This window comes from Dermacentor silvarum, chromosome 3, assembly GCF_013339745.2.
Source record: "Dermacentor silvarum isolate Dsil-2018 chromosome 3, BIME_Dsil_1.4, whole genome shotgun sequence".
NCBI classification, from domain to species: Eukaryota; Metazoa; Arthropoda; class Arachnida; order Ixodida; family Ixodidae; genus Dermacentor; species Dermacentor silvarum.
This window is the reverse complement of record NC_051156.1, coordinates 79,753,996-79,767,978: the sequence shown is the minus strand read 5'-3', so window position 1 is coordinate 79,767,978 and position 13,983 is coordinate 79,753,996. Positions and strand designations below refer to the sequence as shown.

The window sequence follows — 13,983 nt, the reverse complement described above, 5'->3', positions numbered from 1 at the left end:
ACTATGCGGCGCAAATGTAGCATCCCTTGACATATGGCATGACACAATGCAATTGCTACATGTCGCTACACCTAGTGGAATACAACGAAACTGAAATGTAAAGTTTGCACATATCGATGCGGCGCACATCTTGCATTGTGTAACATATGGTACGATATGATGCAACAGCTACATGACATGCCACCTGGTGCAATAATATGCAACTGCAGTGCAAAGTGTGCACGTATCAATGCTACGCGGTGCGCATCTCACATCACGTGAGTCCTCGCACCCTAGGACACCTGTATAGGGCATGTTTCAGCAGCAGCTAGCAAGCGCTGTCGTGGTGCACTTGCAGAGTAGGTGACTCTCACAAAGAAGACCCTGGTTCAATCCCAGCCAGAACTGGGTATTTTTTTCTCATTCCTGATGATAGTTGCAATAGACGGCTGCACCAGTGGCAGACATCGCCAACTGAAACAGCTATTGGATTGAGCCCATAACAGCTTAAGCTGTAAAGCTAAAGTACTGGTATCTTAGCATGCCTTTGTGTATTCCCTGCAATTGTTAACATCCTGCATGTAAAACAATTATACTGGTAAGTTGGACCAGCTGAGCTGGTCGTGCTGCTGAAAGTTATGTTGCTGAAAATTTACAACTTACCTTTTAACAACTGCAATCATGTGCGTGTACTGGAACACAACACAAAAGTGTAGCAAGCTGCTGTTAGATGCACTGCGGTAGCTCAGTGGCTATGGCATTGTGCTGCTGAGCACGATGGCGCAGGTATGGTGGCTGGAGGAGTAGGTGTGCCGACCGAGAATAGTTCACCACTTCTCCACATCATGATGCAAAAATGGCGCTGCTGTCAGTAAGACGGCGCTCCTGCATTCTGACACTGATTTAAGCTATAATTTACACTTCGAATACCGTTTTGAAAACTGCAAACAGAGCTGTGTGGGAAATTTTGCTATTGTTAGAAAACATGATGTGATGGAATTATTTTTCCAGCTTTTCGGCAAAAATGCAGCAATGTAGTTTTAGCGGTTTGAACAAGTGTGGAGCGAGTTTTAGGCTGTGAATTAGTGCGTAGTATTTTTCTTTTTTCGCAAACAGATATGCAGCATTAGAACAGGAAGATGAAGACAACATAAAAGTAATCAATGAAACCATAACTAGGCTATCTCGGAAGCAGCCATTGAAGTTGGAGGTAAGGCTTGGTGCAACCAGTAGGGAAGCTCTCCCAAGTAACAAAGGACCTAATAAAGAAATGACAAAGCATGAAAGTGTCAAACTCAAGAGATCAGATAGAATTCGCTGTACTGTCGAAACTGATCAACAAGAAAGTCAGGGATATTTGAAATTGTAACGTGGGAAAGTTGAGGAAGCAGGCAAATATGGACACAGCATAGAATCAGTGAGACGAAAAATTGGCATAGGACAAAGCAAGATGTATGCACTGAAAGATAAGCAGGGTAATATCAGCAATTTCGATGACACAGTAAAAGCAGCGGAAGAATTCTATACTGACCTATACAGTGCCCAGAGCAGCCAAGCTACTTTCATTCGAACCAGTGATGAGGAGGATACAGAGGCTCCTTCTATAATCAAGTTAGAAGGGCCTTGCAAGACATCGCCAGAGAGAAAGCTGCTGCAGAAGATGGAATAACAGTCGATTTAATCAAAGATGGAGGAGTCTACCAGAAAGCTAGAAGAATGCCAACATTATACTAATCCATTAGAAGGGAGACGTTAAAGAATGAAGAATTATAAACCTATTAGCTTGCTTTAAGTATTGTATAAAATATTCACCAAGTTAATTTCCAATAGAATCAGGGCAACACTTCACTTCAGTTAACCAAGAGAACAGGCTGGCTTCAGGAAGGGATATTCTACGGTGGATCACATCTATGTCATCAATCAGGTAATCGAGAAATCTGCAGAGTACAATCATAGATTGTGACAAAAAGCATTTGATTACTCACAGGGGGCTATGACCATGAGAAATTTACAGAAGAATAAACTTAGGTTCGAGTGCATACGGCAGGTATTGCCAAATCCTGCCCGGGAGCTTACCACTGTCATTGAAAAGAAAAGTGTACAATCATTGCATTCTACCGATGCTAACATATGGGGCAGAAACTTGGAGGTTAACAAAGAAGCTCAAGAACAAGTTAAGGACCACACAAAGAGCGATGGAACGAAAAATTTTAGGCCTAACATTAAGAGACGAGAAGAAAGCGGTGTGGATTAGAGAGCAAATGGGGATAGCCGATATTCTAATTGACATTAAGAGAAAAAAATGGAGCTTGGCAGGCCATGTAATGCATAGGATGGATAACCGGTGGAACATTAGAGTTACAGAACGGATACCAAGAGAAGAGAAGCGCAGTCGAGGATGGCAGAAAATTAGGTGGTGTGGTGAAGTTGGGAAATTTGCAGGCATAAGTTGGAATCACCTAGAAAATACCGCCTCTACTTGGTGCGGACTCCACTTATTCGGCCTCGGAGATAAGCTTCCGCTAACCATATGCTGCTCACCTTTTCATCGTAGAAGCTGCAACATCTTTTAACAACTTGCAAACATGCAATAACAGAGACTCGTATCTCCTCATTGCATAAACTGACGGCTACAGATGGCAGTTTTTCACTCCACGTGTTTTATTTATTTCACGCCATCAACCACAAGTACTAGACGACTGAGCACTGTTCTACTGAACACAGCACCACTGTGATACGGAGAAGTGGTGAACTACGCTCCAGACTGGTCGGTCGGCATACCTACTCCTCTAGCCATCATAGCACGTGTTTGATGCCGCAGTAGCCGCAATTAAATGGGGGGAAAATCAAGAAACGCTCATGTACTTAAATGTAGGTGCAGGTTAAAGAACCCCATGAGGTCAAAATTAATCTGAAGCCCGCCACTACAGTGTGCCTCATAATCAGATTGTGGTTTTGGCACACAAAACCCCACTAAATGTTTTTCAAGCTGCTTTTATTGTTTTTGAAACAGCGAGGACATCATGTGTGTGCTTCGACGAGAGCTAGATGGACCTTGCCCTGCTCGTGCTGTCAAACCGTAAGTGTTTGCTTTGTTTTTGTACTGTCAGCATAAATTTAAATGCAAACGAAGTGGAAACGACTTGAATGCATTGTTTTATCTCCAGTTTCGCCTGCATTTGTATGAGTGGCTCATTTCAGACACCAAAATGTACATTTTGTACTACTTCATGCTTAGAAACCAGCTACAAAGTGATTACACATCACTTCCAAGTAATTATAGGGAACACGAGCTCAGATCAGTTGCTTTCAGTTTGCATTTCAATTTATGCTGATGGTACATGTCCACACATGCATAACGTGGCTCCTAGCATCCAGCCTTCTACACAGGCATGCATTGGCAGGCATTATATAAAACGCATGGTTTCTAACACTGGACGAACATGCTCACATGGGCAAGGGTGTGTAGTGAGTAGTTGCAGGGACAGGTCAGCGCAAACATGCAAGTGTAGAAGGCATAGAGAGCATAAATTATGTTTTGTTGCTCACATACATTGCGTCAAACCACAGAGCAGCAGACGGCTGGCTCCTGCCTGTTTCTCTTTATCATCTCTAAAATTTTGAGTTTATATTGCATTTGTGTTTGTAAAGTGTTTATAGTGTCAGAGTGATGTGTTGCCTTTTTTAGGAATTTGTTGTAGCATGGCAATATGAATTGTATGTCAGTGATTGACACTACGGGACTTCTTATACAAGGATCTTTTATAACGAAGGCTCAGCATCATGCCAGCTAATGATAAAGGACAAAAAAAATAATAAACGGAAACAATCAATACATATAGCCCCCATGATTGACTTCAGCCTGAACTGCAGGATCACATTTGAGTTTCATCGCCTTTCAGCACCATCTTCATATTGAAAGTAGGGGTGGGCAAATATTTTAGCTTTTGAATACGAGTAGATTACTACACACCAACTAGTATTCGTATTCGGAAAGGAACATTTCGGTATTCTCGAATATTCGAACTAACCAAGCATTTTGCAACAACTGACTGGTGAAGTCTCGTTACTGTTCTCCGTCTGCTAAATAAAATATTGCAGATCAGCAGAAGTGAAACAACAAAAGTCTTCGAAGCAATGCAGAGACAAAAGGGTTAATGCAAGCTTGATTTTCAGTTTCATGGTCGAAGCCTACATGACAACTTGCGAGTTTGGCCTTACCAAATGCCTTACTGGCAGCCACTCCAGGGGCGGTATTCTGTAAGAGTCCAATTAGTGGACTGTCCATTTCAGCTGTCGCTGATTTGCTGCTGCTTCACGTGCAGGAAGGAGACTGGCTGGCACCTTCCTGCACGTGAAGCAGCAGCCAATCAGCGACAGCCGAAATGGACAGTCCACTAATTGGACTCTTACAGAATACCGCCCCAGGTTTCGCACTACTTTGTCAAAGGTATTCATTACGAAATTGAGGCTGGGCAGTTATGCTGTCCAAATTACAGTTACAGTCGAATCTCGTTAATTCGAACACGCTCAATTCGAACTGCCGGTTTATTCGAACTGACGCTCTGGTCCCATCAAAGTTATGTGTATTTCAATGGGCGAAAATGCTCGGTAATTCGAACGCGAAAGCATTTGCGACGGTTAATTCGAACAAAGCGCGGACCGGCAATGCTCTCAGCAGCGCGCCGAATAACGCGGCGGCGCCTCCGACCGGCATTGTTCCGACACCGTCATAGAGCAAAAGCTTAGGAGAGACCCCTTCAGGCAGCGGCGGAGGCCCGGCCAACGAACTGCCCACGCCGGTAAACACTCGCTTCCGGATAACAGCAGAAAACGAAACTTCAGGGAGCGGCCTAAAGGGTACGGCCACGCTAGCGGCAAAAACACGCGGCAAAAACGCACGGCAACGCGTCATGCCGCAGGCGGCAAATGCGTCAGGAGTCTGAGGTGTTGGGGCGTGCCGCACGAAATGGGTTCGAGACCCATTTCTGCGGCAAATGCTGCATGCCGCGAGATGAAGAACCAATCAAGAGCGACGAGGGTGACGTCACGGAGCCATCACAACCGCACCGCCGCCGCTCCGCGCCGGGTTTTCAATCGACGATCGTTGTATCGCATGAAACAACGAGCGCTCGCGGTGTTGCTCGCGCGTTCGGAGAGCGCGGGAGATCTTATCGCGCTGCCGCGCGCGAGACGCGCGTGCCACGGTGGCACTTCTACTCTGCCAACAACCGCGCTCGACCGCACCGTCTCTTATCTCTTCCACGCCCAAGCAAGGAAGCGGGAAGCCTGCGCCGGAGGGAGTGGGGGGGGGGGGGGGGGGCGCACTTCTACTCTGCCAACAACCGCGCTCGTCGCTCGCCGCACCGTCTCTTATCTCCACACGGCTCTGACCTTTATGCACTGTGCATTCGCCGCTCAGTTTCTGTTGAAGCGATAGACTGCACGTACCTTCGCCCGCTGCAGCGTATGGGCTTGCTGCCAGCGTTTTGACAGTCGTTATCTGCAGTCATTCAGTGTGATCTATTCATGTTTGTTTGTGCGCGCTCACACCACGCTTGTTCATTCAGTGAGTAATAGTCGGGCCACATTTTCCAACGCACGCTACACATGTAATGCTGCCCGGATCGGCAGTGCAGCGCTACAGCGCACACGCGCTGCCCACGGGAAGTGCTTCTCATCAACACCACCGTTTCACACGCGCCTTCTCGTGGTCATCGAGTCTCTCTTCATGTCGGTCTACTTACGCCGCAGCACACCTGCTTACTTAATCAGCTCATGTTTACTACAATTCATATTGCTACCAAAGCCGCTCACCTTACTTCGTATGACATTGCTGTGTTGCTATCGCATTCATTGCTTCGCCCTTAGGGCGAAACTTAGGGCAGCGTCGGCACCCAAAGCCAGCAAACGCTCGCTTCCCGATAACGGCAGAAAACGAAACTTCAAGGAGGCTAATCTGCGCCGAACCGGCTGTACCAGCAGTAACAGCGGGCGCGCACGGAGACAGTCGAAGGTGAGGGAGCTGCGAGGGAGTTGAGAGAGAGGGCGAGCCACCGAAGCCACTGCCACTGAAGCGGCAACTCCGCTTTCCTGCCGCCCTCCTCCTTCCCCTTCAACGGTCTCCGGGCGCCGTCCGCTCCCTGAAGTATCGTTTTCTGCCGTTATCGGGAACCGAGCGTGGCCGGCGTGGGCGCAACTCGCTATGCGCTTGCGCGCCGCGAAATTTCACGACTCGCGCCGTTCGTTCAACTTGCTGTGGTGCTCTAATACTTCAAAGATACGTCCTTCCGTTAATTCGAACTTCTTTTAATTCGAACAAATTTTCGGGCCCCTTCGAGTTCGAATTATCGAGATTCGACTGTACTCCCATTCCTACCATCACTCGAAAATAGCACTACTACCATTACTCTAAAGCCATAAAGCATTGCATACCCCCCTCAGCAGTTGTAGTGGTGGTTTTCAACAGCTTCACTGAGCGTCCACTTTCGTAGGGCCGGCATGGCAAGTTTTGAGATATCCATCCCCAAAATCTGCTTAAAAATGCATTGACAGATTGGTGCAAGCTGCTTGATGCATGCTTTTGTTAACTGCTAACTCGTAAAACATCATTTCACTTTGAATGATTACCATACTTGCTCGATTTTAATGCACACCTTTTTTTCCCAAGAAAATTGGTCTAGAAATTCATTGCAATGTCAAATACAAAGCATGTTGGCACTAGCAACAACCTACCATCAGAGCGAGCGTCGTCAGCATTGTCATCGCAAGATTGCGGCAAACAAGCGTTCGTGTTGGAGAGCAACTACAATGTGGTGATTTCAGGTTTTAATTACGAAAGCTCACTTAAACAATAAGTTACATGCTAAGTTAGCTACAGCACAGTCACATTGTGTCTCCAGAAACTTGCATGAATTGCAGGTTGAACTTGCAAAGTGGTTAGTTTTTCATTTTTACTGTTAGCCTATTGGCCGTTACAGGCTGGGTCAAAAGCAGCACTTCTATAATTAGTACAGTACATGAATACTCCAATATTACATATACAGTTAAACCTGCTTATAACGAGCCTCCGTATAACGAATTCCTGGATATAACGAAGTTTTTTTATTCCCTGCCATTACTCCATAGAAGCACATTTACTTGAGACCTCTACGTAACGAAGTAGCAGCGGGAGACCCCCTCGAAGTAACGAATTTTCCCCACTGAAAACCTAGAGATTTCGCCCCAAATTTTGTCATTTTAGCATGTCGCGCTTGGCACGCTCGAATTCACGGCGACTGTGAGCCGAGTGCGAGTGTACGTGCGAGCGTGCGCGAGGCGGGCCTGCATCCCTTGACCCAGCGATCTTGGCACCAAGGGCGTGACCTATCCCCCTCTCTTCATTCAAACCTGATCCCGCCGCTTGCTGATCCCGCCACGTACGAACAGTCAGTGCTGCCATCCATCATTAACAAACAACAAAGCAAAATCATGCAGTTTTTTACCGCGAAATAAATGTTTTGGGTGAGCTCTGCCATCTGTTACCCCTTTTGCTTACTTACTAAGCGTTTCTTTTTCGAATTTTCGTGCCAAACCTGCATATAACGAAATCCTCTTTATAACGAAGTTTTTCCGGAATTTGTCAATTTCGTTATATCCTGGTTTGTCTGTAGCACAAGAAGCAGGTCAATAGCAACATTTCTGCAATTAGGATAGTACATGAATAAAACAGTACATGAATAAGCAAACAAAAAACAATTATCATTAGTGTACATAAGCGAAATATTCTGTGCATACACCGAAGATGTTCTTGTTTAGTCTGAACGTCAAATAATCTCATGCATGATACACTATGTGGTAAAGTTGAACTAAACTACTATACAGGAGGACATATTTTTGTAACCAGGTTTGACCAGCCTAAGTTCGCGGATATATGTATGCCTAAGTATTTCAGCAAGTCAACTGTGGAAAGCACCAAAGAAGTTGAGGCATGGACCACCATTCTGGTCTACCTTGTCGTGCTAGCAAATACTGTTTACTATTGATGTTAAATGTGTTTTTAGTGAGAAGGAAAAAGAACTTCATTTTGAAGAACTTCACATCGTTTAAACAATCCTCTAAGCTTTCAACGCATTTCTGGTAGAAGCGTTGCATTTAATTCATTGGCTTCGCCGCAGGCTATCATTCACTGGAATGGTCTTCCTGAGCACATCGTGAAGATCCGTGATCCAGCTAGTTTTAGGGACGAAGTAACAGCCATTTTTTCTAAATACTAATGCGTTATTAACTATTGTATAATGTTGTGTTTACTTTTCAGTGATGGGTGCTGACAGTCAATAAGCATTGTTTTGCATAGTCATGTTACTCATGCTCCTGACATTACCCCTATCTATGTAATCCCCCCTTTTCACACAATGCTCCGATGCTGGAGCCTGTGCAACATGAATAAACAAAGCAATAAAACCTAGCTATGCGCCTGCGTTCAGCGAGCTTAGGCAAGTTCAACAAACAGATTTTCGGAGACAGAATCTGTGGGAGAATATCGTGCTACAATAAATGTTGCCGCTAGACGTTGAACTCCTTCCAGTCTCTCAATTAACCGTGACTGATAAGGGTCCCAGATTGCACTGGTATATTCTACATCAGCTTTTTTACTAAATAAGCTGATAGTTTATCTGACTGTGACATGGTTTGACCAGCTTAAATTTGCAAATATATGTATGCCTAATTATTACAGCAAGTCAACCGTGGAAAGCACTGAAGAAGTTGAGGCATGGACCACCATCCTGTTCTCAATTGTAGCAAAGTGGTTTAAGAAATGCGGAATATCAAAAGCAATGGACAGCTTAAAGTGCTATATGTGGTTCTTAGTGATAAAAAAAGCTGTCAGAGATTGTCACGATAGACATTTAGTGTGAATAAATTTGTAGGCTGTTGATGGTGATGCACTGATTTAATAAAGCTCATTCAAAAGAGAAGGTATTATTCATATAATAAGCTAGAGGCAGTAAAGCCACGTCACACATTTTTAGCATGTTGAAGTGTTTTGTGCGTAGTTGGACGAACTGGGGAAGTGTTTAGTCTAGGTATGTGCCAATGTCCAGTTCACGATGGCTGCCGAGTCGTTGAGAAATTCAAATATCAAATGCAATGGACTGCATGGAGGATATGTTGTGGCCCATAGTAATAAAAAGGTCTCTGAGCGTGACAAATATGAACACTAACACTGTAAAAAAAAAATTTTCATTCTGTAAGGTAAATCCTGCAGGTTTCATCCCTTCCCGATTGCCATAACCCATTAAATACAGGTGGATGTCATATTTGGGATAGACTGGTAATATATGCTGCCAAATAGAACAACAATCTGTTTGACCTTTTTTTTCTGCCTCTCCTTTTAAAAAAATTGAATCTGCTGGATAATTCAGACTGTCAGGTCGAATAAACGACAGCCAACAGTGTGTGTGTATTTGTGTGTGTGCTGTGTATGTACGTAATCATACTTTCTTAAACTTTTTCCCTACTGATGTAAATTGGCACCCCTGAGACGACGGTCAGTTTCTTCAAAACTGCTATACAAGGGCAAATTTTAGCTTGTGAGGCGATTGAGACTGGTGCAAGCCATTTGGGAGAGCATTTTTCAAGTACATGATATTCCTGTTCACCCATTAGAATTTTTATGATGACTCATTTTCTAGTTTATAATTTTTGAAATGGTCTTCACTTTTTTCAGAAGGTAAGGTAGCTTAGCCACACTTTAGCTCATTGGAAAACAGTCCTTGATACCTTAACATCTTCTGTCGCTACATTTCTTTTCAGGGTTTACCTCAAGTCTGGCTACTGCTTGATGATCCTCAATTATGAGCAGCTGCCCTACGTAACTGCTGCTAATGTTTCTCAGTTCCTTGGATGGTCCTCAGACGTAACCCTGCAAAAGGTACATGTGGCCTTTTTGCTGTTCACACAAAGCATGCCCGTTTACAAATTTGAGGTAACGTGCAGTTCTCTTGGTCTTTCTCCTTGGATGTGTTCTTCTTTTCCTTGAAAATGCAATAAACAATCTACAGTGTACACTTGAAAGAGTTAGTTGTACATATCCAGAAGGGAGACAGGTGCAGGCAACACTGCAGCACTGTTTTTTGTGCTCTCTCTCTTCCAGACATGTGCAAGCTAATAGAAGGTAGTAGTTCTTAGAGAGCCCATAACTGTTAATGATGTGCTTTCGTATTCAAAGTTGTACTAATTTTAAGAAAATGTAATATGGTATTCCTTCTTGTGCTTAATGTCAAAAAAGATGGCGCCAGACAACCGTCTGACCGGGCCAGATATTTTCATCAGGCGAATGTTGGCACTGGAAGCATCCAACGTGCTGCGACAAACATGAGCCAATTTGCACAGGTATTTGCTCCTACCGTCATGCCTTGGCATCTAGTTGATCTGCTTGTAATTGCAGGCAACTTGTGGAATGACACTATTAGATGAGCAGAAAATAGTGATTGTCACCAATGTGTGCGTCATATGGTGCCGACTATCGTGTCTAAGTATGTGTAGCCTCATTGTGGATCGATGCAACTACCGTATAGTCTTGTGTAAGGACCATACCCCCAACTTGGCAGCCCAAAATTTGTAAAAAATTTCCATCAGAGAAGCAATCGCATTCAGTGCCCTGATGCAGCACGCGTGCATCAGCGAATTTTCACACGCTGCTACTTCTGCATGCCGCTACTAGATGGCGAACGCTGCGGTGTGCGCAAGATACGGGGTGTGCACAAGTCGCTGGCGGTGCCGGCACCATTTGGACCAAAAGGTGCGCTCCCTGTGTAAGGGCTGCACCTCATCAAAATTGTGAAAAAAAAGTGCAGCCCTTACACGAGTCTATGTGGTATATTTGAATGTGGTGTCTTGAATGAAAAAAATTGTGGTGATGGGGTGGTATGCGATGCGACAAACACATGGGGGTGTTCACCTCTTTTTTACTCTATGTAGCGCATATCGGCAAACTTTCTGTGTCGTGCCAGCACTTCTTGTTTAAGTTTAAGTTTAAGATTTAAGTTTTTATCCAGTGGATTATTTATGGTGTTTTTGTTTAGTCTGAACCTCAAATACTCTCATACTTAATGCACTATGTGGTAAACTTGAACTAAACCTACACAGGAGGACATATTCAAAATCCAGAGCCATGTCATTAGCATGAAACTTGTGATTCCACCATCTCGCATTAGCTGGCCAAATATATAATGTACATTAGTACATTAGTGCCCTTGTGTTACCTTTCACGGGGTTCGTACACCTCCTTGAAATCCTTTAAAACCCTTGAATTTTTTGAAAACTGGGATTGGGGGTGACTTCCAAACATTCATAGTAACAAACTCCACATTGGGGCTATGCCATGGACGCTAACGAAAAATCATCCTAAACATTTTCTTTCCATAGTGTCACAAGCGATGCAACATGGTGTGTTCACAGCCACCAACAATAGGTGTGTTTAAATTACCATTGCCATCGTGGAGCTAGACAAAGCTAGATCAAGCAACCAAGCCATAACACTATCTTCGTTGTTTTGCTAGCTCGTTCACATCACAATCATCATGGTTCCATTTCCGAGGCCTAGGCTCTAGAAATTGCTTGTGCAAAGTAAGTGTCAGCCATTTGGCTTTAATGTGACAAACATCTTTGGCTGAAGCCAGACACTACTGGCCATCCTGCTAGAAGCTGGTTGACATCACAATGGGAAAGTCAAGCTTGAAAGGCTACTTAAAAGGCCCCTTACCAGGTCTGGCTGTTTTGAGCTGACAAGCGTAGTGCATACAATGCACACTAACAATCGTGTGTGCTAAGTACTGCATCCCTACGCGCTGCAGAAAGAGCCTAAATTTCAAACCAAACGCTGTTGGCCCTCTTCCTTACGGGTGCTGCGCTCCCAGCTGGAGAGTTGACATCAATCACACAAATGTGCCTACGTACATGGCCATGCTGTGATGTCACTCTTGGTGACATATACAGACAGACAGACAGACAGACAGATGAACTTTATTTGCGTCCTGTCCTGGGAAGAGGGTCCCTAGGAACCCGCCGAGGGCATCGCCCGCGTAGGGGTCGGGAACCAAAGGTTCCCGATCGCTTCACAGGCTCCCTGGACCGCCCGGAGTTGGTGCGCAAGGTCTGAGCTTGCGATGCAGCGGAAGAAGTCCATCTCGTTGACGTGATGCTTCCTTGTGCAGACGCGTAAGCGGGGGCACCGCCACATCAAATGAGGAAAGGTTGCGAGTTCATTACATGCCAAGCAGTTAGGTGAAATGTCCGTGTACATGGCTATGGTGGCCGGCGACGGGAAGGATTCAGTCTGAAGGAGTCGGAGAGCTATCTCCTGCCTCCTAGTTAATTCTCTATGCGGATCCGTGAAGGATTTCCTGTCTAGTCTGTAATGCGAAGTTATCTCGTGAAAGGTAGTCAACGGGTCCCCGTCGGCGCCACCGCCACTTCCCTCCCCCGCAGTGGGCGGGGAGCTCGTTTGCCCGGGGCGGTGAATGAGTCCTCGCGCCCGAGCGTGAGCCAGTTCGTTGGGATTGGCGATGCCGTCGACGGAGGCGCCCATGTGGGCGGGAAACCACGTCAACTCGTGAGGAAATACTTTGTTGTGAGTGAGAATGCTGTGAGCAGCTAAAGAGATTTGATTGGCGTCGAACGACCTGACGGCCGTCATGGAATCAGAAAAGATGAGGAATGGATCTCTAGCCGTTAACGCCAGAGAGATGGCGACTTGTTCGGCTACCCCGACAGACTTGGTCCTTACAGAGGCGGCACTAACGGTGCGGCCGCTCATGTCTAACACGGCGGCCACGAAGCTATTTGGTCCCGAACGAGATGCGTCTACGAAAAGCGCGTTTTCTCTTCTACTGTTTAGCAGAGAGAGGTAGGCTTTAGCCCGCGCTCTCCTTCTACCCTGATTATGTACCGGATTCATGTTTCATGGAAGTGGATAAAGCGTGATCGTCGACCTTACGTCGGGAGAGTCAGGGGAGAGTCAGGGGAGAGGTGATGCCTGCTCTGGCTAGAATCGCCTTGCCCGCTCCAGTGCTCGAAAGCCTGGAAATCTGGGCAGTGCACTGCGCTTCTATTAATTCGTCGAGCTTATTGTGCACGCCCAACGCCTCGAGCTTTGTGGTACTCGTTCTAGAAGGGAGCCCTAAGACCTTTTTGACAGTCTGCCTAATAAGGACTTCGAGTTTGGCCTTTTCGGCAGCGCTCCAGACGTGCATGGAGGCGACGTAATTGACATGGCTTAGAAGGAAGGCATGGAATAGCCGGAGGAGGTTGTCCTCCTTGATGCCTCCTCTTCTGCCCGAGATCCTTTGAATGAGCCGAACGGTGGCAGCGGTGTGCTGTTTAAGCTTCTGTATCGTAGCTGCATTCCTGCCGTTCTCCGAGATAAGCATGCCTAGCACGCGTATGGTGTCTTTGCGGGGTATTTCCGCGCCGTTCTTAGTGATCAAGTGTATGTCGATCTCCGTCGGCGGTCTCCACGCTTTAGGGCGTCGCCCCATGCGGATGGGTTGGTAGACCAGGAGCCTGATAGTGCGAGTTGCATACGAGAAAGGTGTTTCTCGACCGTACGTACGGCTTCTTGGAGCGTACTCTCAGTGTGGCCCACCGAGCCGCCCCGGGACCAAACGGTGATGTCGTCGGCATAGATGACGGAGCCGATGTCGCTGTTGTTATCGAGCTCTCTAGCGAGAGCCGTCATGCCGATGTTAAAGAGAAGGGGCGAAATCACTGCCCCTTGCGGGGTACCAGTGTTGCCTAGTTGGAATTTGTCTGACTCCACCTCCCCTAACCTGATGGTAGCCGTTCTGCCTGACAGGAACTGCCTAACGAAGTCAAAGAAACGCCTACCGAGACCAAGCTCGAGATGGCTTCTAGGATGTGATCGTGAAGTATGGTATCAAACGCCTTTTTTAGATCCAGAGCCAAAATGACTCTTGGATCTCTGGTGGAGGCGTCGATGACCTGCGATTTGATTAGAAGCAT

At 46.0% G+C, this 13,983-nt stretch overlaps 1 protein-coding gene across 1 annotated transcript in view; it reads left to right on the top strand.

Moving 5' to 3' along the window:
• LOC119445540 (uncharacterized) overlaps nucleotides 1-13,983 on the top strand; it is a 130,391-nt gene that overhangs the window by 77,244 nt on the left and 39,164 nt on the right. The window contains exons 10-11 of the mRNA XM_049664628.1: nucleotides 2,993-3,058; nucleotides 9,775-9,892. Coding sequence (XP_049520585.1) covers nucleotides 2,993-3,058; nucleotides 9,775-9,892 — 184 coding nt within the window. The remainder of the gene's footprint in view (nucleotides 1-2,992; nucleotides 3,059-9,774; nucleotides 9,893-13,983) is intronic.